Here is a 27,129-nt window from a genome sequence, read left to right on the forward strand (position 1 = left end):
TTATTGACTGCTTGGTCACCAACTGTAAAATTAGATCAGAAAGATAAATACAATCCATGATACATTGCCCATAGATGGCATCCTGAATCCTCGGATATTTGATGATAATGAGACTAATATGAGCAAATTCTTCATGGAGTAGCTTTAAGATTTAGAAGTGTATGTATAAACGTGAACTCAATTGATCTTCCAGTGAGGTAGGCACACAGATACTATTCTTTGCTTTTTAGATAAGGGAACTGAGACTTGGACATATTATTTGGTTGGGGGAGGGGAGAGGGAGAAGGAAAGCTGGACAGGAATAAAAGAGAGAAGAAAAAGGAAAGGCAGGGAGTAGTCAGAAGTCAAGAACCCAAAAGTCTGGGGCTTGGGGAATGAGGGTGGGAATGGCTAGTTAATGGCAAGCCAGGTTACTAGCCAAGCAATTGGTGGCCCAGGGAGGAGGAGGAGGAGAAGGAGGAGGGGTTTGGCAAAGGGCAAAGCCAGGGCAAGACATAAAAGGAAGATGACACTAACCAGCTGATGCCTTCGCTAACTTATAACAGAGGGCACTTAGGAGAGTTAAAGAACAATAATAACAATAGCACAACAACAAAAACCAAAGGGGAACTGAGTTTGGCGCAAAGTGCTGGAACTGGGAAGTGGCCAGATCTCCCCCGCTGGTGCCAGTGCTAGGACCTTGAGAGAGACAACTTGGTCAATTTGCAGACGTCCCAGGACCATGACTGAGCTGTATAGCAAAGCTGAGACCGTCCTGCTCAGGAAAAAGTACATCGGGTGAGCAGCTGAGCAAAGATTTATTAGGGGGCGGGAGGGGCGGAGGACAGAGGGATGGGGAACCGGGTACCTGACCGCTGCTAAGCCACAGGTGGGCACTGCGGGAGAATGGGGGCTGGTGCTGTACTCTAAGCCCCCTGCAGCCTCTCTACCCCAGGGTGGGTGGAGAGAAAAGGAGAGCGATCTGGCCGCCGGGTCCCAAGCAGCGGCTGGTGCCGCCACCTGGCTCTCCTCAGCCTGGCACCTGTTACACGCTGCACACCTGTACATATACTAATAGCTGCCCGGTGGAGCCACATTGGGGATGGGGAGTGGGGGATGGCATTGTCTCTCTGTGGGTCTCCGTCTCTGTGTCTCTGTGTGTGTGTGTCTGTCTGTCCGTGCCCTGGACTGCGCAGAAAGCAGGGCTGTGAGCTCTTTCTCTCTAGAAAGGTGGCGAGGTGGCATCCCCGACTGCCTCACCTCGTCTTCCCCTCCCAGCCCTCCCCGGTGCCACCCAAGGCAACCCTGCCCGAGGCTGTGCAGCTCCCACTGAGGCCGGCAGCCAGGGCAGTCGGGCAGCTGCCAGTATGCTACAGGAACCGTGCATCAGAGCCCCGGAGAAATGCACCACCCCCACCCTCACCCCCTTCCAGGAAACTTTCCACTCGAGCCTGGGGACGGCTATGTGTGGCCCTCAGAGTCCCCCTCCATCCCCACAGCGTTTTACACAGTGCTTGGCACAAAGGAGGGATTAATTAATGCTTGTTGAGTGACCACTCTGTCCTTTCCTACCAAACCCTATTGGGACAAGCAATAATAAATGGAATGATAGGAAAGGGATGGGGGCAGAGGGGGAGGGGGGCAGCTGAGTGGCTCAGTGGACTGAGATCCAAGCCCAGAGATGGGAAGTCCTGGACTCAAGTCTGGCCTCAGACACTTCCTAACTGTGTGACCCTGGGCAAGTCACTTAACCCCTATTAGCCCTAATACTATATCAGTTCTAAGACAGAAGGTAAGAGTTTTTAAAAAATAAAAAATGGATGGGGCTGACTGACCCATCCAAGAAAGGTCCTGGGGGGTAGGGAGGGGGAGGGGCAGCAGGGTTCTAGCCATCCCCTCAGTCCAGAATTAGTTTGCATTGTATATTCTTGGGCACACCTGCTGTCTTCCCATGGAATGTCAGTTCCTTGAGGACAGGGATTGTGTTTTCATTTCTGTTATTTATATCTGTTAGTTATATCTGTATATATTTATATTTATATCTGTATTTATATTTATATATCTATCTGTATGGGCAATAGGCTTTTAGCACATGGTGGGAGCTTAATAAATGCTTGTTATGGACTGTTCAAGTCCAATTGGCACTGGTGGGTAAAGTGATTCTGTTCACTCTCTGGGGCTAGGGCAAGTAGCATGCTAATAGAGGGGTATCTTAGAGAACTCTGAGTGTTCTCAGATTTTCTTCTTAGAGAAAGAAATATTCAGGCTACCAAAGGGAAAGGGGTGGTTGCCAATGAGGGCCAAAGAGCAGCTTTGTCCTCTGAGAACTAAGCACCAGTCTTGTTTTTGTTTTTGTTTATTTTTTGAGGGAAAAACCCCCTCTCATTTTTGGAAGCAAAAAGGAAACAAATTGGACCAATGAATTTCTAATACTTTGTAGTCGCAGTTCCTAGGTGACAATGAATGAGATTTAACTAACATTTATTGAGTGCTACCTATGTGTTGGGGCTAGGATATAAAGACCAAACAAGAACCAGTTTCTGCCCTCAAGGATTCTAAGGAGGAAAAGACTATAGAATTTCAAACTGACTGGGCCTTAGAAATCATCTAGTCAAATCTCCCATTTTACAAGTGAGGAAACTGAGGCCCTCAAAAATGATCCTCTAAGAGGCAGACTTAAGACTCAAAACCCACACTGCTCCAAATCCAGCAATCTTTCCCTACCTTCCTACAGGCTTTATAGTATAAATAGTTCATTTAACCACAATGGAAAAACTCAGGGTCTGTGCTCATCTGACAAACCCCTAGATCTTGCTAGCAACCTCCCTGCTGTTTCATTTGCTTCCATTCCATCCTAGGACGCATCATTCCTAGAATATATATGAAATGTTCATGTAGGTGTGTATATATAATATATATGAGGGGTGAGGACACAGAGAGACAGACAAAGTAGATAGATAGGTTGGTAAAGTAGGTAGGTAGATGGGCAGGCCTGCAGATAAAAGAAAGAGAGAAAGAGACAGACAGAAGGAGAGAGACAGAGACAGACAGAGGAGGGGGAGACAGATAGAGACAGGGGGGGGGAGAGAGACACAGAGAGACAGAGACAGAGACAGAGGGGAGGGGAGACAGACAGAGACAGAGAGAGGGGGAGAGAGAGACACAGAGAGACAGAGACAGAGAGAGGGGAGGGGAGACAGACAGAGAAGGAGGGGAAGAGAGACAGAGACAGAGAGAGAAACGAATGAAGGAAAAGAGAAAAGTAAAGTAGACAGCCAGGTAGATATACTCTCCCCTCTTCTTAAATAGATCAGACTGTAGAAGGATCCTGAATGCTCCCTGCCCACTCCCTAGCTCTCTCTTCAAGAAAATCAAAAGCACTGTGTTGGCTACTAAGATTTGTTTCCCTCGATTTCCAGCTAAATAATCATCTAAGCCTGCTACTATGTAATGGAAATATGGGCAACAAACACTTCCTGTTGCTCTGTTGCTTTCAGTGGATACTAATGATGATGATAGTATCAATAATTAAAGGTATAATCACTGCCAGTCCTTGAGCAGCTTCTGAGTAATCTTACATCTCTAGGCAGATTGGGATGATATGAGAAGAAATTAGAAGTCACTCAGAGGGGGCAGCGAGGGGACTCAGTGGATTGAGAGCCAAGCCTGGAGATGGAAGGTCCCTGGTTCAGATCTGACCTCAGACACTTTCTGGCTGTGTCACTTAATGAACGCCCACTGCCTAGCCCTTACCACTCTTCTGCCTTGGAACCAACACACAGTATTAATACTAAGATAAGGGTTTAAAAAAACAGTGAGGCAGGCATTTATATGTTCTAGGGATACAAAGGCAAAAGACAGTCCCTGCTCTCAGTAAGCTCACAGGCTAATGAGGAAAGGACATGGAAACAACTATGTACAAACAAGCTATAGACAGATAAAGAGAAGAGGGAATAAGCAACTTGTAGTGTGCTAGAAAGAACACCAGGTATAGAATCAGGCTGCCTGAGTTTGACTACCTGTGTGGCCTTGTGCAAGTCATTTCCTCATATGTAAAGTGGAGTAGGACTAGATGGCCTCAACTCTGCCTACTGGTTTCCCTGGCTTTCTTCTTCAAGTTCCAACTAAAAAGCCTAATAACAGGAAGCCCTTCCCAACCCTTCTTAATTCTAGTGCCTTCCCTCTGTTAAGTATTTCCTATTTATTCTGTATACAGTCTGTATTTGTTTGTTTTCTTCCTCATTAGATTGGGAGCTACTTGAAGGCCAGGTCTGTCTTTTTGTATCTCTAATGCTACTGTCCAGCACATAGTAGGAACTTAATAAATGTTTATTGACTGAATAAGTGAAGTCCTTCCAGCCCTTGATCTCAGTTCCGATGATGTGTACTACATTATAGGCCACCAAATTGGAAGGCAGTTTTGGCAGAGAAAGATTTTAGAGCTTCTTAAATGAGGGCTCCTGGCCTTGTAAGCAGTCATAGACTTTGGGGTCCTTTTTCTGAGGCTCCTTTCTTGGAATTAAAACTGATGGGCTAAGTGAGTTTGAGAACCAAAAATACTTTCTTTTTTAAGAAAGAAAAATACAGTATTGGACATTTACTATATTGAAAATAATTGAGGAGCAGGAGGGTGTAGTAGAGAGCTGTTCTCAAGGCCAGAAAGCTTCCTGGGTTCTATTGTACTGCCTCTGGCACTCCTGGCTAGCAGAATCTGCACTAATCACTTGACCACACACTTTTCATGATGCTGAGGTGCAGAACTGCATTGATAATAGCATCTAGGTAGCTCAGTGGACAGAGCACTGGGCTTGGAATCAGGAAGACTCATCTTCATGAGTTCAAATTCAGCCTCATGTACTAACTGTATGACCCTGGGCAAGTCACTTAAGCCTGTTTGCCTCAGTTTTGTCATCTGTAAAATGAACTGAAGAAGGAAGAAATGAATTTCAGTGATAAAGTTCCCACAGCTGGGAGTTCTCTGGACCAATGTAACCAAAGGTCCACTCCCTATCCTTAACAGATTTCACATTTGCTCTGGTTATGTTTAGCACCAACAGATGTATAGCCCCCTCTAGTTTATGTACCTTATAGAAATGTTTTAAGGAAAATTTACCTTCTGGTCACATGAAGAAGAACAGTTTGTAATCGATTAGAAGTTCATTTTATAACCATTCATTGTGGCAATGGTGGATTATGAGCAGATCTTGAAGTTGGGAAGGAATTCATTCAAGTTTGGTCTCTGATACATACTTATTGTGTGACCCTAAGCACGCCATTTAACCAGTCAACAAGCATTTATTACCTCCAACATGCCAGGGATAGTACTAGGCCAGTAATGGCAAACCTATGGCTTGGGTGGCAAAGATGGCATGCTGAGCACTCTTTGTGGGCATGGGGCTACCCTTTCCACCCCTCCCAGAGTTCATTACTAGAAAGGCAGAGGGTCTCAGGCAAAGCTGCTCCCTTCTCCTTCTCCATCCTGCTTGAGGACATTCCTCACTTCACCCATCCCCCTGACCAGCAACCCAATGGGAGCTCACAGTGGGTAAAGTGGGCAGCTCACAGGAGGCAGAGCTAGAGGGGAGCAGAGCACTCGAGCCACTCCCCTTCCCCTCTCACTGAGGACAATCTCTGGGAGGCAGCTGGGTAGCTCCGAGGATTGAGAGCCAGGTCTAGAGATGGGTTCAAATCTGGCCTCAGACACTTCCCAGCTGTGTGACCCTGGGCAAGTCATTTAACCTCCATTGCCTATTAAACAAAAAACAAACCAATCCCAGCCCTCCAGGAGCTCCCAAACTTGAAGTGGGCTGGCATTACACCAAAGCAACTAGAACTGGCTGCCTCTGACAGAAGCAGCTGGTGAACCCACATTCACCATGCCGCCACCACCTTTGACGATGAGCGACGTCGACGTCTTGCCGCTGCACGTGAACCCCGACACCAGGCCACAGCCGCACCTCCCGTAACAACTGGAATCCCAGGCCCCATGTGCCACAAACTGTGTACCTCAGCCTTTGGACTCCAAAGCCACATGAGGGCACATCAATAGATGATAATGCACAAAGACAATCGTCATTCTCGGTCACCGAAAGACTACTACTAACTAACTAACTAACTATATGAGCAGGAATGATTTTTTCTATGCTCACAGGAAGAGATTAAGGCAGAGAACAGTGGACATCAAAAGAATTGAGCATTCTTCAATAATTTCAGGAGATCCTTTAGATAAGGCATATGTGGAGATGACGACAGGGACTTACTATGTCTACAGGGACTAACTAACTCAGTTAGCTTTGCCTTCAGGCTGTAACATAAGTGATGGTTTTTAAAAAAGATATCGTTTCTTTGCTAGTTATATTTTCGAATAGCTTTTTTCTCCAAATGGGCCAAACATTTTGTCAATATATTATTGGAAACCTATCAGAACAAGAGTTGACTGGCATTATGGGGTCAGAGAATCACGGATTTAGAACTTGAGGTGGGGACCTCTTTCAGCCTCTGGAGATTCATGTAAACACATGGAGATACATAGACTAGATGATTTCCTTTTTTTTTAAACCCTTATCTTCCATTTTAGAATGAATATCGTGTATCCGTTCCAAGGCTGAAGAGCAGGAATGGCTAGCCAATGGGGGTTAAGTGACTTGCCCAGGGTCACACAGCTAGGAAGTGTCTGAAGCTGAATTGGGACCCTGCCTGGTTCACTGAGTCACCTAGTTGCCCCCTAGGCTAGAAGATTTCACAAGATCCTTCTTATTTCTGATGCCCAGCATCTCTTTCCATGTGACTTTCTAAGTTCTATGAACTCAGAGGATACCAAGTCACACCTTTTCATCTCATAGATAAGGAAACTCATACTTTATGTCATTTGTCCAAGGTGATATAACTAGTAAACAGTAGAGCTAGGATTGGAACCTCTGACCTCAAGGTACCTTACTGCCTCTACAAAAGAGCCATCCAAGGATAGGGGGGAAAAGGCACTTGGTATTTGGAAATAGATGCTAGATGGGAAAAAAGAGTACCAACACCATATAAACATCAATGACCACGCAGCTTGCCTTAGTGGATAGAATGTTGAACCAAGAGTCAAGAAGTCTTCCATTCCTATCTTATAACTGATGGTCATTGCCTATAGGACCATGGGTAATTCACCTAACTCCGTGGAACTTAGTTTGCTGATCTGCAAAATGATGTAAGTGGATTTATTGGCCTCTAGGATCCCTTCCTACTCCAAATTTGTGATCTTACAGAATTGTGCCTCAGTTTCCCCATCTATAAAATTTGAATTTGATGGTCTCCGAGGTCCCTTTTAAGTCTGATTCTATGGAATGTATGTGTATGTACTTATAAATTTTCTTTTAGTACTCTTCCTTGAGGTTTTGGCATAGCTCCTTGAAGGACACTTGAAGGTCACTTTGGCTCTGGGTCCTCTGAAGTACTTTCCTTCCAATTTTGAGATTCTCTGTCTCTGTGATTCTGAGGAATGGCTACCAGACCAAGAGTGCTTTCCTGTTACAATTTCTAGGCCATCCTGTAAAGTTTTCTTCAACAAGGACCCCCTCAAGATAGTGCGGGCCAGGGGGCAATACATGTTTGATGAAAATGGGGGACAGTACCTGGACTGCATCAATAACGTCGCACATGGTGAGTGTGGAGGGCCAGGGCACTTTTATGGGAGTTACTCTGTGTTCCAGCAGCTGTCAGTGGTTCCTGCAGGGTCTGAAGGCCAGCCAGTGACACTGGCCAGGGAAAAATTGGCCTGGGGGTGGAGAGTGAAAACAAGCACATTTCTTCTGTGGATGCTGGGTTCTTCCCTTCATTTCCCAGGCATCGGAATTGTAATGAGTTTCCTGGGCCTTTTGTTTCCTACATTTCAGTGGGGCACAGTCACCCAGAAGTGATCAAGGCTGCTGTAAAACAGATGGAGCTGCTAAATACAAATTCTCGTTTCCTCCACGACAGCATTGTGGAATATGCCAAGCGCCTTTCCGAAACGCTGCCAGAGAAACTCTCTGTTTGCTATTTTGCTAACTCTGGGTATGTTTCAGGGTTTGTTTGTGGTTGTTTTTCAAAATTCTTTTCAGCCTTGTGTCTTCTCTCCCCCTGCCCGCCCCATCCATTTGTTTCTTTCATAAATGTATCACCAAATGGGTTTTCAGGTCCATGCAGCCCTGCTTCTACAGCAGGTGACCAAAGATTATTTCCTGGAGAACATGGAACACTTGAGAAGACCCTCAAATATTCTTTTTTTTTTCCTTAAACCCTTACCTTCCGTCTTGGAGTCAATACTGTGTATTGGTTCCAAGGCAGAAGAGCGGTAAGGGCTAGGCAATGGGGGTCAAGTGACTTGCCCAAGGTCACACAGCTGGGAAGTGTCTGAGGCCAGATTTGAACCGACAACCTCCCATCTTTGGGGTTGGCTCTCAACTCACTACCTACCTCACTACCAGCTACCCAACTGCCCCCCCCCCCAAATATTTTAAGAACAGCCAAGGCTACTAACTTGCTGATTAGAATTAGGCAAAGCCGCTCAATTCAATTCAACACACATTTATCAAGATCTTAGTATGAGTCAAATGTGCTAGGTACTCAGCATACTAGAACTCCTATCCTTGAGGAGTTTACATTCTGCTAAGGGGTTACCTATTACTTTTTTAAACCCTTACTTTCCATCTTAGAGTCCATCCTAAGTATTGGTTCCAAGGCAGAAGAGTGGTAAGGGCTGGACAATGGGGGTCAAGTGACTTGTCCAGGGTCACACCGCTTGGAAGTGTCTGAGGTTACATTGAACTTAGCACTTCCCATCTCTGGGTCTGGTTTGGGCACTATACTTATTAGCCATGTCAAAGATATCAATGAATGGTGTTCATGTTGCTAAATATAACCAGTCAAAGTCTGATCAGCAAAATCAGCTGCATTTTGGCGGTGTAGGGAATGATCAGAGATATAACAGAAATTCTCATCAATATATCTTTCACTTTTATTGAATATCCATCCATGTTAAGCAGCAAGTCATTGTTGCTGTTACCAAGTCACCAGAAAGACATTTGTATCTAGCATCTTACTTTATTTTTTAATTAACTTTTTCTTTACCTTAGTAAACAGTTATGAGAATGAATGTATCGCCTGTGTAACCCTGATGCATTTCTTTCTAGATCTGAAGCCAATGATCTTGCCTTACGCCTGGCCCGACAGTACAGGGATCACCAAGATGTGATCACACTTGACCAGTAAGTCTGCCGTGAAATAATTACGAGTGAATGAATTGGGCTGGTTTTAACGCGCCCGTCTGAGTAGGAGTAGAAGGCAGAATTACCCATTCACCTTATTAGGTCTCATTATTGACATCTCAGGTAAGTAAGTGGCAGGGAGATGTAGGGGTTAGTGTTGTCTCTCTCTTATTAATTGTGGATTTGCAAGACCAGCAGCATAGAAGCTGTTTTAATTTGGTTGAGAGAAGGATAAGCTGACCCAAGGAATATAGCAAGTTCCTGAACCAAGGAACTGGCGCTTTCATTGCCATAGGTAACTCAGGGAGCAGGGGGTGGTGAGCATTGTTTTCCCATTCAAACATTAGTTTAAAATATACAACTTTGAGGGGCAGCAAGTTGGCTCAGTGGGCTGAGAACCAGGTCTTGGGTTCAAATTTGGTCTCAGACACAACCTAGCCGTGTGACATTGGGCAGGTCATTAACCTCCATTGCCTATTCTTTACTACTCTTTTTCCCTGGAAGAAATATTGATTCTAAGATGGAAGATAAGGGTTTAAAAATGAAATGAAATCTATAACTGCATTTAAATCGTAAGCTAACATATAGGCCACTTCAAGCAAAATTTTTAAAGAAAAAAATTCATAAGAGTGTATGTCTTTGTAATGAACTGAAAAAGGAATACACAAAATTATAAGATAAACATTCTTTGTTCTTTTCTTTTTGCATTTTTCTCATGCAAATATAAACATTCTATTTGAGTTCATTCTTGCTGATCCCAGTTTTTGTCACTTTTGTTATTCCCTTATCTTCCATCCATCCCAAACAAAGGGCAGCATTCTTAGAAGGCACAGTTCACATACTGAGTAAATACTCTATCCTATAAAATAAAAATTCTCTTGCACAGTAGATCCACAATAATATTTTGACTTTTCCATCTGATGTAGAAGCTTGCCCTCGTCAACAAAAGCCAATCAGAGGACTCAATGGACAACTGCTTTCTAGTGATTTATTCACTATCCCCATTCTTTATAATTTAAGCATGCTCATTGAGTGTTAAAATCTAAGTGATAACTTTATAAGTGTGTCTCATCTCCTGGGTGATTATTGAGGAGAGGTGGCTGGGATAGTCACCCACATGCATCAGCCAAACTAGTCCAAATTATTGATAAGGAAGCACGATACTTTTAGACTTAGTATATTGAAATTCCACAGAGCTCTTGTCTCATCTCAAATCACAGATTCTTGACCCGATGCCAAGAGTACATTTATATTCACAAGTAAGATCTGGGGAAAAGAGAAATATAGCCAGTGCAGTAGTATATTTTTAAAAGTAGATAACAACATGGTCCAATAATTAGAGAAAAATATCAAAATACATTTCAATACCTTTATCATTAATTCAATATCAATATCAATAATTATCATTCTTAACTATCTCCAAACCCTGACTCTTCTAATTCAGATTTTCCCCTTCGGTTTAAAAAGATTTCACCTTGCTTGCTCACTTTTGAAATGAAGAATTTTCAAACACTTCTCTATACATCTGTATAGTGAAACTAGTTTGGCATCAAAAGCCTTGGATCATCTTCCCTCTTGGCTTTGAACTTAACACTAATGAGAAAAGACCTGACTGCTTCTAACTCTCCATTTTCTTAGCATTCATGCATCTTTTTCTTCCTTGGCTAGAACTAGAAAGACATGATCATAGAAATTTAGTTTCTTGACCAGCTCTGAACCTTAATTTATTTTTTTTAAACAAATTTCCACATAACTTTTCTGAAGTCATGTGATCCAAATTGCTTCCCACCTTTCTTCCCTCTCTCCTCCCAGAGAAGGCAGACAATTCAATCTGGGTTACACGTGTATTATCATGCAAAACACATTTCCATGTCATTCATTTTTATAAGTGAATAATCTTATAAAAACAAAACCCCAGAACATATACCTAAATAAACAAGTGAAAAATAATATATTTTCAACTGTATTCTTACTTCTCTCTCTGGAGATGGAGAGGATTCTTTGTCAAAAGTCCTCAGAATTGTCCTGGATCATTGTATTACTGTTAGTAGCAAAGTCTATCACAGTTGATCGTTCCACAATATTGCTGTTACTGTGTACAGTGTTTTCCTCATTCTGCTCATTTCACTCTGCATCAGTTTATGAAGGTCTTTCCATAATCATCCTGTTGAACCTTAATTCTTTTGAAAATGCTTACTGTATCCTTTATTTGTATATATAAACAATCTGTATCCATATAGTATGTATCTATAAAACCTATTATATATACAAATATATGAGTGTGTGTGACAGTTTCATCTATCTACTTTTCCTCTAATAAAAAAATCATTTCCTTAAGAGCTTGCAGTTACAGACTAAGTTTAACATTTTAATTCTTTAAATAGGATTTTAAAGCAAGTATGGGGTCTCCTTCTGAGCAAGTAGCTTCAGTGTAGGGCACCACTGCCAATGGGGAGGATGGAGAGGACACATCATCCCCTCCCTGCCCCATTCCTTCCAGGACTGATAAACTTAGTTTTTTAAAGTTCCCCTCCCAAAGGAGCACCCCTAATGTTTTACCAGCCAATGCCAACAACTGCCTCTAAATATATCAGGGAAACTTTTTCACACTGGATAAAGGGACAGATTATGTGTGTTTATATATATGTATATATATACATATATGTATATGTAATATAGTTTAGTACATTAATACTGTTACCTGCCAATTACTTTCTATCATTATATCAATGGGGGAGGGAAGAGACTAAACCTACCTACCTATATTATTTATTATGGATTTATTTTAATTATATCTAAAATTATATTTATAATATATGTTAAAATTTCTGCACATATGATTTCAAGGCTCAACAAGGCAAGGTAAGATATCTTCAAAGAGGGGCAGTGAGTTGACTAAGAAGATAAAAAAGAATGAATGATTCCATTTTAACAACCCTAATATTTCATCAGCAAAGACATTTGTTTCTAAAGTGAAAGCAATCATTTTTAAGGATCCAAATATTTTCCTTTTACTTATAAATATCAGAGCTAAAGAGACTAGGTGAAAACAATTGCTAACTTGACCACCTTAAGCTCGGTATGCTTTCTAGAATTGGATACTACTTTAATTTCTTCTTGATTACAGAATAATATTCATTTATAATGTATTAGAAGAAAACTTCCCTTAAAATTGTATCTGTTATTCTTCTTTTCAGTGCTTACCATGGCCATGTTTCTTCCTTGATTGAAATCAGTCCATATAAATTTCGAAAGGGAAAAGATGTCAAGAAAGAATTTGTGCATGTAGTAAGTTACATATATATTTTAATCTCCCCTACCCTGGGAAATAGGATTGCACTTTGACCTGCTACCTTCACTTAGATTAATTTTGAGGGGTGGCTACTGTTTTTCTTTTTTTCACCCTTACCTTCTGTCTTGTAATCAATACTAAGTATTGGTTCTAAGGCAGAAGAGCAGTAAGGGCTAGACAATGGGGGTTAAGTGACTTGCTCAGGGGCATAGAGTTAGAAAGTATCTGAGGCCAGATTTGAAGCCAGGACCTCCCATCTCTAGGACTGGCTCTCTGTCTACTGAGTCACCCAGCTGCCCTTTAAGGTGTGGCTACTATTAATGCATCCTTGAATCTCATTGGCTCTTATCTTTCCCAGAATGCATGACTTCCTGTTAATTGTCCTTATACTTAAGTTATATTATCACAACTTAACACAAAATGATATAGTCAATTAAAAAAAAAACTGTCATCCTCTAATAGTCAGTATTCTTTTAAAAAACATATCTAAGGATGGGGGCAGTTAGGTGGCTCAGTGGATAGAGAGCTAGGTCCAGAGTTACTGACCTGAGTTAAGTCCTGAGTTACTTCCTAGCTGTGTGACCTTGGGTAAGTCATTTAACCCCTATTGCCTAGCCCTTACTCCTCTTCTGCCTTGGAATCTAAGATGGCAGGTCAGGATTAAAAAAAAAACAACAACTAAGGATTGTTTTCTTCCTCTGTTCTCAAAAGGACAATTGTGTCTTTCTTTTTCCATAATTTTAAGCTTTGGAAGTAATGCTTGGTAGTCAAAGCATCTGTCAGTTAGCTAAAATGAGCATGAACTCTTCTCTCCCTTCCCCTCTTCCACGGTGGGGGACAGTATGTTAGAGTAGAATGGACAATGTAGTCAGAGGAGATGAGTTCAAATCTTGTGTCGGATACTCTCTAACTCTCTACCTGGGTGAGTCTACCTATTCACTTAAAGTCCCTGGGGCTTCAGGTTCTTCATGTATGAATCAAGGGCTTGAACTAGGCAGCCTCTCAGGTCTCTTCCAGCTCTGAGTTCTTGGTTCCTCTCATCTACAACCCATTGGGTTGGGCTAAATGGCCCTTATGGTTCTAGATCTATGATTCTATACAAAGGTGAAAGAGAATGGGGGATTTTCAGCATAGAAAACTGATCTTTTGATTCTTTCAGGCACCAACTCCAGATATCTACCGAGGAAAATATAGGGAGGACCATCCAGACCCAGCTAGTGCTTATGCAGATGAGGTGAAGAAAATTATTGAAGAAGCCCACAAAGGTGGGAGGAAGGTTTGTATTAGCCATTATTCACATGATTTCGCGTCTTTCATCAATTGGTTTGACAAGAGACTTGGAGCTAGGGAACAAAATAGAATCTCTAACAAATTTTACGGATCCAAGTTTTCATTTGGTTCTTCTAAGAGAGGCATTTTTTATATTTTCATGGCACAAACTATAAAAAAAGAGAGAAGGCATTGCTGTTTGACTGCAAGAAAGGGGGACTGGACCTGGGATTTCACTGATGTTGGAACTCCTTGCCAAATCCACTGCTTCCTCCCTCTTTCACTGCCTGTGAGGTCATGTACTGGTGGCCAAAGGGCCGAGCAAATGGCCCTCCATAGCGCTTCTCAGTGGCCTATTTCTAGTCTACTGAAAGGAACAAGAGTCAGGTTGCTCAGGATCCTGGGAGAAAAAGTATCCGCTCCAGTAGGAGATGGCACCAAGGACTGGTGCTGGCTTGAGGAGGGACCATAGTGACCTGGTTCCATAGCCACACTGGGTTTCAGACAAAAACCTTAAGAGAGTGGGAAGCTGGGCATCTCAGAGGATTGAGAGCCAGACCTAGAGACGGGAGGTCCTAGGTTCAAATCTGGCCTCAGACACTTCCCAGCTATGCTTTTAACCTCCACTGCCTAACCCTTACCACTCTTCTACCTCAGAACCAATCCATAGTATTGATCCTATGATGGATCATAGTGGGGCAGCTAGGTGGATCAGTGTATTGAGAGCCAGACTTAGAATGAGGTCTTCAAATCTGGCATCATACACTTCCTAGTTGTGTGATTCTAGGCAAGTGATCTAACCCCCATTGTCTAACCTTTACCATTCTTCCTTTGAACCAATACAGTATTGATTCTATGATGGAGGATAAGAGTTTATTAAAAATTATATCCATTACTAACAAGGAGTCTTCGCATCTTCCTCCTCCTCTTTCTCCCTGCCCTCCTTCTACATGTTTTCTTGTGGGTCTTGGCACTGTATACCAGCAGCAGGAAAAAAAAACACACACACACACATTACACGAGAGGAGCAAGTCCCCCGTGCTCTTGGGAGCTTCTTGCTTTTTGACAATAATGGGCCCCTCCACCGTAACATCTGCTTCTTGATGCAGACATTCCTCAGCAGCAGTGTTTCCAGGAAGGCGACACTCTCCATTTCAGGGCAAATGCTGGCACCAAGGGAGGGTTGCCTAAGATGTGTGGGAGGTGCTCAATAAAATAAGATTGGCACTACCCCTTATGGGAGAGGTGGTTGATACCCTACCCAAAGAATGCCCTGCTCGCAGAGGAAGTCAGACATAAGATGAAGGTTTCAAGAATGTGAGATTTACAGACTTTGTCCTTTATTCCAAGAGAACCATTTTCTTGTTTTAATCTTTGGCCACTGGAAACCCTCTCATGGACAGCATGCCATGTGAACACCCTTGAGCTAATGTGAGGGTTCTCCATGCTAGAAAGCCATAAACTATGTGCTATTATAGCTCTAAGTACTGGACCTGAAGCTAGGCAGGCTTGAGTTCAAATCCCACCCAGATACTGACTCTCTCCAAGAAAGTCATTTAACTTTTCCAAACTCAAATTTCCTCATCTATGAAATGGGGATGATAGTGTATATATATAGAGAGAGAGAGAATATGTTGTATTATATATGTAATATAATAATATATTATAAAATAATATAGATTAGAATGTAATAGAATATAATAATACCTACTTCTTTGGGGTTATTTTAAGGATTAAATGAGATAATCCTCTGAAGTACTTTGCAAACCTTAAGGTGCTCCATAAATATAGTCAGCCATAATTATTGACACTAGAGAGGCAGTGGGGCCTACTGAATAGAAATCTGGTCTTGGCCTGGAGAAGGTAGGGCTTCAAGTCTGTTCTCTGACACTTACTGGCTACATGACCCTGGGCAACTAAGTCACTTCATCTCTGAATGTTCTAAGCTTATCTTCTGTATTAATTCTAAGACAGAAGAATGGCAAGGGCTAGTTAGGTAATTGAGGTTAAGTGACTTGACTGGGATCCTACAGCTAGAAAACATATAAGGTCAAGTTTGAACCCAGGTCCCTCCCAATTCTAGACTTGCTCTTAATACACTGAGCCACCTAACTGCCCCTAGTATAATTTTTTTTTATCACCTTTACCTTCCATCTTAAGATCAATACACTGTTTTGGTTCTAAGGCTGAAGAGGCAATGTGGGTTAAATAACTTCCCCAGGGTCATATAGCTAGGAAGTGTCTGAGGTCAGATTTGAACCCAGGTCCTCTTGACTCCAGGCTTGGCTCTCAAACCACTAAGCCACCTAACTGTTCTAAGGCAACTCTTTAGATTATAAATTGCTGAAAAGATTTCATTGATTATTTCCTCTCCAGGAATTTTTTTGTACCAATGAAATTGTAAGCCCAGGCCTTTGCCATCTTCACCCTAACTGTAGAGAGAAGCCCATCCAAGTTTCTCTTGATTTCATGGATTGACATTATTAGTGACATATATATATACATATATTATATATATTAGTGACATATATATATACATATATATATATATATATATGTAACCATTACCTACCATCTTGGAATCAATACTAGGTATTGGTTCCAAGGCAGAAGAGTGGGAAAGGCTAGGCAATGGGGGTTAAGTGACTTATCCAGGGTCACATAGCTAGGAAGTATCTGAGGCCAGATTTGAACCCAGTACCTCCCATCTCTTGGCCTGGCTCTTAATCCACTGAGCTGCCCCCAGTGCTACAGATTTTTAAAGCATCTGTTCAGATTCAGAGCACTGTAATGATGCATCAGAGCAAAAATTAAATTTGTAGCTATGAAATGCTCCCTCCAATGGTTGATGATGTGACACCTTGGCACTGAACTATGCTGCAGATTGATCTGGTGGCCAATGCCTCCCACCTTTTTCTTGGCAAACCCCTACTGAAATCACTGAATGACTTCTTTTCCCCCATCTGCCATGCTCTTTTCTTTTCTTAGCACATTCTGGATAAATGATCTGTAAGGAAGCCCACTGTAGACCACTGGGTCTGCCAAGGGGAGACAACCAGCTTAACAGACTCTGCCTTCATCTCCTTTCATGTAGATTGCTGCCTTTATTGCTGAGTCCATGCAGAGCTGTGGAGGTCAAGTCATTCCACCAGCAGGCTACTTCCAGAAAGTGGCAGAGTATGTACTGGACATGGGGCACACTAAACATTGGGACAGATACTGACTGGAGATGGCTCTTGTCCATCTAATTAAGGTGGTGCCATAGAACATAGAGCACCAGTCGCAAGACAGGAAGACTTATCTTTATGAGTTCAAATCCAGCTTTAGAAACTTACGAGCTATGTCAACCTGGAGCAAGTCACTTAATCCTATTTGCCTCAGTTTCTTTATCTATAAAATGATCTGGAGAAGGAAATGGCAAAACACTCCAGTAACTTTGCCAAGAAAACCCTTAAAGGGATCACCAAAAGTCAGACTTTTAGGATCTCCAATTTAGTTTTTATCTGTTTTTAATTTGTTCTTTTTCTATAATTTCTAAGTTGCAAGCCCAATTCATTGATCCCATCTCTCTCTCTAGTTTGTTCATATAGGCACTTAGGGATATAAAATTTCCCCTGAGTACTGCTTTGGCTGAATCCCATAGATTTTGATATGTTGTTTCCTCATTGTCATTCTCTTTAATGAAATCAGTAATTATTTCTGTGATTTGCTTTTTGACCCATCTGTTTTGATGAATTAGATTATTTAGTTTCCAATTAATTTTAAATTTGCCTCTCCATGAACTCTTATTAATTATAGTTTTTATCTCATTATGATCTGAAAAAGTTGCATTTGCTATTTCTGCTTTTCTGGATTAGTTTGCAATGTTTTTATGCAATATGGTTGATCTTTGTATATGTACCATACGCTGCTGAAAAGGAGGTATATTCCTTTTTATCCCTGTTTAGTTTTCTCCAGGTATCTATCTATTAACTCTAATTTTTCTAACATTTCATTCACTTCCCTTACTTCTTTCTTATTTATTTTTTGTTTCGATTTATCTAGTTCTGAAAGGGGAAGGTTTAGGTCCCCAAAAGTCAGACTTGATTGAAAATGACCTAAAAACAAAATTGTAATAGGTTATTTCATCCTGTACAAGTCAAATGGCAATTCATTTAGCAAGCTTACACTGAGATGTATCACCACATTTTAATATGTAAATTAAGTAATTGTCTTACACAGTGACTGGAAAAACTATATCCCCTTTTTAAAAAACTTTCTTTTCTTTTTCCTTTCAATTACACATAGGAATTCCACCTTAGAATCAATGCTGTGTGTATTGATTCTAAGGCAGAAGAGCAGTAATGAAAAGATCATTCTATTTCAAATAATAATAATATGAAAATAGGTTTTGAACAATGAAACATGTATAACTCAATGGAATTGCTTGTCAGCTCCAGGAGGAGGGAGGGAAGAGGGGTGGGAAAAATCCTGAATCCTGGAATCATGGAAAAATATTCTCAAATCATTAATTAATAATTAATTTTTAAAAAGAAGAACAGTAATGACTAGCCAACAGGGGCCAAGTGATTTGCCCAGGTTCACACAGCTAGGAAGTATCTAAGGCCAAATTTGAACCCAGGACCTCCCATTTCTAGGCCTGGCTCTAAATCTACTGAGCTACCCAGCTGCCCCTGAAATAATTGTTTACAATTGTCTTCTGAAATTTTGTGATTTAGTTTTTCTCCTCCCCTCCCCAAGGCTATAAATCGTTTGTTATTGGTTATACCAGTGCTTTCATGCAATACATATTTCCATATTCCTCATGCCATGACAGAAGATACATATCACATATACACTAAAGAACTTCACGAAGGGAAATAAAGTGAAAGGTTAATCCCTTTTTTGATAACCATGGGTGCCTTTATGGTATGGGATCTCAAAAGTCTCAGCTTTTTTTGTTTTTCCTCACATTCCTTTACTTTGCAGATATGTCCACAAAGCAGGGGGTGTACTTATAGTTGACGAAGTTCAAGTTGGTTTTGGTCGAATTGGAGAACATTTTTGGAGCTTCCAAATGTATGGTGAAGACTTTGTGCCAGATATTGTCACCATGGGTAAACCAATGGGCAATGGACATCCACTGTCTTGTGTTGTGACAACTCAAGAAATTGCAGAAGCCTTTAGTGCTTCCGGAATGGAGTATTTTAACACGGTAAATTTTCTTTCCAGACATTTTTCTAAAAGAGAAGAGCAATATGCACTCCTTTGTTTTCTTCAAACACGGTAAAATGTGCAATTTTATCAACTAGTTTTCTTACTTCAATTCAACATGTATTTATTGCCTCAGTGATTTAGAGTGAAGGCACTTTCTTTCTGGGCCTCAGTTACATCATTTGTAAGTGAGGGAGATTGGACTAAATGGCCTCAAAGTAGGTCCTTTTTCAGTTCTCTGCCTAGGATCCTAATGGCTAATATGAGAAAGTTCTAGATCCTGAGGGTCCAAAGGCAAAATAGGATACAGAGTAGCTGCTCTTTAGGAGCTCATAATTGAATACATTGGAAATAATTTACCTCCTCTCTACCCTTCACATCCCCAAAAGAGGCATTTAGTGGAGACACGAAGAGACAGATAAGTGTAAAGGAGAGCCCCAAGAAAAATGCTAGTTTTAAAAAAAAAATCTGGAAAAGGGCCTTCATCAAGCAGATATAGAAAGAATGTCCATTTCTCACAGGAAAGGATAGACAGTAGTAGAGACACAGAAATAGTATAGGGGAAGAATTTTGAGACCGAGACAGAAGAAAAAACAAAAGAGCTATGCCCCAGATTCTAGCCAAACTTGGATGAGAGTAAGTTAGCCATCATGTGTCCCAACTCTACCAGCACTATTTCCCAAATCTTACTTTAAAAATAAACTATTTTGTCATGTTTTCACATACTAATAAATAATTGTCTTGGTGAGCAATAGACATAGCTGCATTTCTCTTGTGGATGACACAATCCCTGCATGTGTTTTGTATCACACAAAAATTCAGTCATCTTTAAAGCTTTAAGATTACAAGGCACCATTAAAAAAAAATAACCCAAAGATGTAAGGCTTCTGCCATAACAGTTGCTGAACTTTTGTCCTGGGAGAGATTTGCTGCTTTGGAAATTTATCTCTGACCACTTTTAACTTGAAGGCTTGAAAAGTTGGTGCTTGTAAAACATAACATAAAAGAATTTCGTATAGCTCAAAGTTAGATTTGAATGTAGTGAAATTCAAATCTCATAACACTATTGGAGAGGGGCCAGAAGAGCCCATTTTAAGTGGAGCCGTTGCCTTTGCCTGAAATGACAATAGTCCGTTAGCGAACAAGACTTAAAAGATAATATTTACACTAATCTGTGACAACCAGTGTTTGTCCTAGATACTGATTTACAAAAGCTTGGATGGTAAGTCAAAAATGCCCTTTCCATTTCAAACTTTACTTGCTGCTGAGCTGAAGAATTTTGGCTACATTCCTGGTGGATAAAGGGAGACCACTCATTTGACTGCTGGGTTTTGTCTTCCGTCTTTGTGCTCAGTATGGAGGAAATCCCGTGTCCTGTGCTATTGGCTTGGCCGTCCTGGATGTAATTGAAAAGGAAGATCTCCGAGGAAATGCGACACGGGTTGGAAATTACTTAATCGAGTTACTGAATAAGCAAAAAGCAAAACACTCATTGATAGGAGATATCAGGTACGTTTATCTAAGAGGAGTCATGGATAGATAGTTGTAGGACAATATTTTGTTCCTAACTTGGTACTCAAAAGGTCTAAAAATAAATGGGTTTTCTCTCCATTTTACATGATATATCTTATAGGTATGTTTTTCAAACCTATATTTGCTCATTTACCCCTCCGTTAGAGTATAAGCCCATTGAGGCAGCTAGGTAGAACAATGGAGAGAGCGCCATTTTCTTTGAGTATGTCTCTTCTCTCTACTATAATGTAGTAAAAAGATATAGAAGTGGGTAGGCTAGGTGGCTCAGCAGATTGAGAGCTAGGTCTACAGAAAAGAAACCCCAGGTTCAAATCTGGCCTCAGATACTTCCTAGCTGTGTGACTCTGGGCAAGTCACTAAACTCTAGTTGCCTATCGATACTTAGAAAGGGTTTAAAGAGGAAAAAAAAGAATGGAAGACTATTTTTATTTTTGTATCTCTGGTGTTGTTTTTGCTAATCTCTCATGGTGGTGTTATAAACCAGAAGCAAAATTAAATGAGAATGTGTCCTTTTCACAAGTATAAGCTTTTGTAAATTAAGCAGCTAGATGGAGCAGTTGATAGAATTCCAAGTCTGGAGTCTTTAAATCCAGCCTTGGTCACTTACTAGTTGTATGACCTTGGGTAAGTAATTTAGCCTCTCTGTTCCTCAGTTTCTTCATCTGTAAAATAAGGCTAATAGTAGCATATAACTGCCAATTGCTGAGAGAACAAAATGAGATAATATATGTAAAATACTTTGTAAACTTTAAAGCTTTAAATAAATGCTAGCTATTATTTTAGCCATTGCCCTAAGAAGCTAAAGAAAGTTGAAATTATTATCTTTTGAGAGATAATATGACATTGTGAATAGAAAACTGACCTTGGAATCAAGAAGATCTTAAGTTCAAGTTTCTTCTTGGATATTTACTGGCTGTGTGACCCTAGGCAAGTCACATAACCTCTGAGTGTCCCCTTGAACAGGTCAAAAGACTTGGACAAGAGATAAAGACTTTTTCATTTATTAGCAAAGTAGGAACAAAATCTTATTTTTAAAGAAATTCTTATTTCTAAAACAATTAGTTGATTCGGACAGTGGTTTGAGTACCTTAAATGAGCTGAATTGGCAATGGTTAGACACTGAACATCAATAGCCTGCTTCATTGACACTCCCTGAAGGTTAAACAAAAGCATGCTTCTTTTTTGAGAAAATGAGACATTCTCTCCCAAGAGAGTGGAAGTCAGTTTATCCTCCATCTTTCCTAGGGGCATCGGCCTTTTTATTGGAATTGACTTAGTGAAAGACCACCAGAAGAGAACCCCTGCTACCGCTGAAGCACAACACATCATCTATAAGTAAATTTGGTTTTGGTTTCTGGGTCTAGTTTGGCAGGTCAGTGATTTGTCAATCCAGTCATGTCACATCGATCTCGAGAATTCTGGTCTTTGCCCCCTCTTCCATTCAGGAAAAGGGCCTTTAGTCATCTGTTACATAGGTGGGTTTGTGAGGGTGAGGGACCCCAAAAAAGGGATGGGGAGGTGTTCATGTATATCTGATAGACACATGGCCCCGATCCTCCTTGAGGGACTCGTTGCATTTTTGCATTATTCTTGTGAACCTTGGACATTTATTTACACCTGTATGCATTTGTCCCTTTCTAGGATGAAAGAACAGAGGATACTTCTTAGTGCTGATGGGCCCCACAGGAATGTTCTCAAATTAAAACCGCCAATGTGCTTCACAAAGGAAGATGCTAAATTCATGGTGGAACAGCTGGATAAAATTCTAACAGGTTAGTCTTGCAACTCTCCGATCTTTTCCTTTTTTATTTTCCTCTGATTTAATCTTTCCACGAACTATCAAGCTCTTCTAAAATTAATCAATTTTTATTTTATTTATAGTAATTTTATTTATATTTTATATTCACATTAATTATTTTATAATTATATGTAAAAGAAAAATATTTTACAATAATTTGATTAATTATTTAGTTTATTTGTTACATGAAAGTTCCCAGGTATCTCCCTGCACTACAGAAGGCATCATTTCTCACAAACACACACAGACAAATATATGTGTATGTATATATACATGTACGTATGTGTATATGTGTGCATTTGTGTATTTATATACAGGCATCTCTTTCATATCTCAGCTCTCACCATCACAGTCTCTATATATCACAAATCAGCTTTTGAAATTCAGTGGCAATTTTGGGGGAGTTTTACAGAAGCCACAAACAAATGTGAAAGCCACAAGACAACACACAAAAGCTAGAAATGTGAGATATATTAACACTGACCTACATGTAGTTTATGGCCAAATACTTAACCCAGATTTTACAATAAGTCACTGTAAACATCCCATAAAAGAAACAAAAAATTGACTTCTCTGGAACAAAAAGAGGGACAAAACATGTTAGTGGATTTTCCAGCACCACCACTCTAACTCCCAATATGTAGAAGGGTTATTTGTATTTATAAAATTGTCATGCACGTTTTTATTTATCAGTTCTTTTTCTGGAGGTGAACATTCAGTTATTCCTCAGACAATATTTCTGTTGCTGTAAGTGATGTTCTCTTGCTCCTGCTCGCTTGACTCTTTATAATTTCATATGTCTTTCCATTTTGGTTTGTTTTTTTAGTTAACCTGTTCATCATTTCTTCTCAAGCAGTAGTATTCTACATAAGTATATGCCACAATTTGATCAGCAATTTTCCAACTGATGGACATCCCATCAGTTTCTAGTTCTTTGCTACAACCGAGAGAATGGCTATGAATATTTTAGAAAAGATAGGTTGTTTCCTTTTTCCTCTGATCACATTGGGAAACAGACCTAATAGTGGTGTATTGCTGGGTCAAAGGCTCTACACAGTTTTATAACTCTTTGGGCATAATTCCAGATTGCTCTACAAAATGGTTGAGTCAGTTCACAGTACCACCAACAGCGTATTGGTGTTGCCCTTTTTTCTATATCCCTTTCCTTCCATCATCTGTCATTTAGCTCTTTTATCATTTTAACCTATCTGATAGCTGCAAGATGCTATCTCAGGGTTGTTTTTAAACAGTAGTGATTTAGAGTAATTTTTCACATGGCTATGTATAGCTTTGATTTCTTCATCCAAAGACTGTCTGTTCATAATCCTTGGCCATTTACCAGTTGGGGATTGGCTCATATACTCTCTTACAGCCTTCAAAGAAAGAAAGGCCTTTGTAGCTTTAAATTTTGAAATAGAAGGAGAAAAGAGAAGGGAAAGAAATCTGATCGAAAGCAGTCCCACTCCAAAACAAAGATTGCACTGAGACAAGAAAATAATTTGCTGTTAAAATTCATCTGTTCCTTTATGGGGGGTGGAAGGGGACTTAACTTGTGATTTTATTAATATAGAGAAATGTCATAGTAGAGCCATCTTCTGATTTAACATCAGCTCCTGCTCTGCATCTGGGGGCATTAAGGGCTTAAATAATTTGCCCAAGATTACACAATTAGTATGTGTCAGGCTCAGAGGATGAACTCAGCTCTTCCTGATTCTGAGACCAACTCTCTATCCATTATGTTCTTCTATCTCCCATAGATATCTATCCCTAGCACAAAGTTATTATATAGTCATATGCCTTAATCCTATAAAATGCATATCCTCATTTGACACAAATAATTTGGGTGCTTGGAATTTTATGAACCCAATTAAAATCATTTCACTGATTACAAGTTTTATTTCAAAATAATTTTCAATTTTTCAAAATTCAAATTTCAAAAAAATATTTCAAAATGATTTTTTCCATTCAGTATTTTTTTAAACCTTTACCTTTTGTCTTAGAATCCATTCTAAGTATCAGTTCCAGGACAGAAGAGAGATAAGAGCTAGGCAATTGAAGATGAGCAGGAGCTCTAGGCCTCAGTTTCTCTGTCTATAAAATGAGGGGTTGGCCTCTCTGACCTCTAAAATTCCTTCCAACTTTAAATCTGTGATCCTATGAACTACAGACTTTATACAATGCATATTTAGGAGAGAAATGACTAATGAACAGACATATATCTCAGTGGATGGATAAAGCACCAGGTCCTGGGTTCAAATATGACTCCAGAAATTTTTCAGCTGTGTGACCCTGGCAAGTCATTTAACCAGTATTTGCCTCAGGTATTTCATCTGTAAAAGGAGAATAAGGGCAGCTAGATGGCACAGTAGATAGAGTGCTGGGTCTGGAAGACTCATCTTTTTAAGTTCATATCTGGCCTCAGACACTAGCTGAGTGACCCTGGGTGAGTTACTTAGCTCTGTTGGCCTCAGTTTCCTCATCTGCAAAGTGTGGCTAGAGACAGAAATGGAAAACCATTCTGGTACCTTTACCAAGAAAACCCCAAAAGAAGTCAAAAGTAGTCAGACAGGACTGAGAACTGAACAACAACAAAAATGGGGATAACAATAGCACCTACCTCCTTGGGTTATTGAGGATGAGATGAGATAATAGCAAGTGCTTTGCAAGAGTTAGATAAATGCTAGCTATTATTATCAGATTAAGACCAGCAGATCATGCAAAAATATCATTTTAATAATATGGTAGTGTCCTTTTCACTGAAGTTTAACTGAAAACATCACCATAGCAACAAGAAAAACAAAGAACATCCTTAGATAGGAATTACAGATCTATAGCTGAAAGGAAGCTCAGGCAACTAAGTCCAAACTCTTCATTTCACACACAAGGCAACTGAGGCACAGAGATTTGCCTAGAGCCATATATCTAACTAGAAAGTATACTAAGGGAAGATTTCAACTCTGATCCAGTGCTCAACTACTGATCCACAATAGTCACAATCTGGTGTTAAAATGTTAACATGTTAAGTATATGATCAGAAATATATTAAGTAATGAAAATCAGTCACCCTTCCCAGCAAAACAGTCCTCTGAATTTCTTATAATCTGGCCATATACTTTTAGCATTACAGTTCAACCGCATTGCATGCCCATTACTTTTGAGGCACTTCCTAGGAACTGAGAATATAAAGATGAAATAAGATGTTGTTCCTGTTTCATGGAAATTGCAACTTAATGATTGAGTGGGAAAGATTTGGAAACAACTAAGATAAAAGGTAGACCATGAGGAGTTTAAAAAAGGAAATCCAAAGAGCTTTGAAGAGATTGAGGAGAGAGAAAGACTGGGAAATGGTGGTAGGCTTCAGGGAGGAAATGTTGTTCAGTCGTATTCAGTAGTCTCTATCTCTTCCTTACCCCATTTGGGGTTTTCTTGGCACACATACTGGAGTAGTTAGCCATTTCCTTTTCCAGTTCATTTTCCAGATGAGGAAACTGAAGCAAGCAGGATTAAGTGACTTGCCCAAGGTCACATTGCTAGTGAGTGTCTAAAGCCAGATTTAAACTCATGAAGATGAATCTTTCTGACTCCAGGTCCGACACTCTATCCACTGTGCCACTCTAGCCACTCACACCAAGGGAAGGTACAGTCTCTAAATTGGGATTTGAAGCAAGGCAAGGATTTCTATAGGTGGAAGTGTGGTAGAATCTATTTCAGGCTCAGGGGAAAACTATAAATAAATTAATGATGATGATGCAGAATAAGAACAAGGCATGATGAACTGGCTTGAGTGAGAGGGATCTCAACTACATTTAAATCCCTGCTCCTCTGTTAAGCATTTCCCCCTTAATTATTCAAGTTTCCTAAAGGAAACAATCAGGCCTTCTTTCCCTCACCCTTTCAGAAGGACATTCTCCAAAGTCAAAATCACTGATTGGAAAAAGATTCAGGACATTGCTCTCCCTTGGTAGACAGACTCTTCATCTGAGCCAAATTCTTTCTAGGCACAGCAGAAAACAGGAAAGGTTTGGTAACCAGTTTTCTGACACTATTTATTATGTTTTTCATTATGTAGTTTTAGAAGAGGCCACCGGAACCAGGACTGAAGTAAGAATCAATTTTCCTTTTTTTTTTCCTAAAAGGGGGTGGTAAATGGTGAGAGATAAAAAAGATCTCTTTTTGAGAGATGCAAAAACCAAGTTTCTCTTCAGAGGCCAGCAGCTTTGTAGACACATGCAAAATATTTGAAAAATTCAAAAGCTAGTGAGAGTGATGCCCTTTCTCTCCTTGCAAGAACAGCGTAAGCTGAACTACCCAGGAGAAGTAAATAGAAAGAGCTCTTCAGTATCCTCTTTCTAGGGAAAAGGACTCCTACAGGATGTTAACAGAAAGGGCCTTCAAAAAGGGGATCCCTCTGCAGAAAGGCCTTGACACTGGAAGTCCATGGCTTGGCACTGAGGTGCCAGTATATCCAGCCGAGACTCTCACTACAGTTCCCTTTACATCAGCAAAATCTCAATCCTGAGAATCCAAAATACCCGTATTTCACCCTTATATGAATGAAAGCAGACGGCCCACCTAGAACTTGAGCTTGCAAACCAAGTGAACAATCATAGTGGCTGGTCCCTGTGTTTGCTGCTCTCCCACTAGAAGATTGTGCTTTAAATGCAGCTTCCAGTCAAGACCCTTGGCAAGAGAAAGGCAAAAACCTGGGAGCCTTTGACAACTTAGATTGCAGCAAGATCTCCCCTCTGGGCTCCCTTCCTATTTTGTATGTTGTCTCCCCCACTAGAACTTAAGCTCCTTGAGGGCAGGGAATTGGTGTTCTAGACTTTACTCCT

At 40.5% G+C, this 27,129-nt stretch overlaps 1 protein-coding gene across 2 annotated transcripts in view; it reads left to right on the forward strand.

Annotated features, from left to right (window-relative positions):
* Positions 1–474: 474 nt before the first annotated feature.
* The window catches only part of ETNPPL (ethanolamine-phosphate phospho-lyase), a 28,874-nt gene continuing 2,219 nt past the window's right edge, over positions 475–27,129 (forward strand). Inside the window, exons 1-12 of one of the 2 annotated variants that reach the window (XM_007495817.3) lie at positions 475–777; positions 7,505–7,623; positions 7,857–8,016; positions 9,135–9,209; positions 12,407–12,497; positions 13,661–13,777; positions 16,865–16,947; positions 18,739–18,964; positions 20,318–20,472; positions 21,742–21,831; positions 22,138–22,268; positions 26,364–26,395. In XM_007495817.3, the coding sequence (XP_007495879.2) occupies positions 722–777; positions 7,505–7,623; positions 7,857–8,016; positions 9,135–9,209; positions 12,407–12,497; positions 13,661–13,777; positions 16,865–16,947; positions 18,739–18,964; positions 20,318–20,472; positions 21,742–21,831; positions 22,138–22,268; positions 26,364–26,395 (1,335 nt within the window). In that variant the 5' untranslated portion in view covers positions 475–721. The remainder of the gene's footprint in view (positions 778–7,504; positions 7,624–7,856; positions 8,017–9,134; positions 9,210–12,406; positions 12,498–13,660; positions 13,778–16,864; positions 16,948–18,738; positions 18,965–20,317; positions 20,473–21,741; positions 21,832–22,137; positions 22,269–26,363; positions 26,396–27,129) is intronic. The other variant, XM_007495818.2, reaches the window with a different exon arrangement.

The sequence above is a fragment of the Monodelphis domestica genome, chromosome 6, assembly GCF_027887165.1.
Source record: "Monodelphis domestica isolate mMonDom1 chromosome 6, mMonDom1.pri, whole genome shotgun sequence".
Taxonomy (NCBI): domain Eukaryota; kingdom Metazoa; phylum Chordata; class Mammalia; order Didelphimorphia; family Didelphidae; genus Monodelphis; species Monodelphis domestica.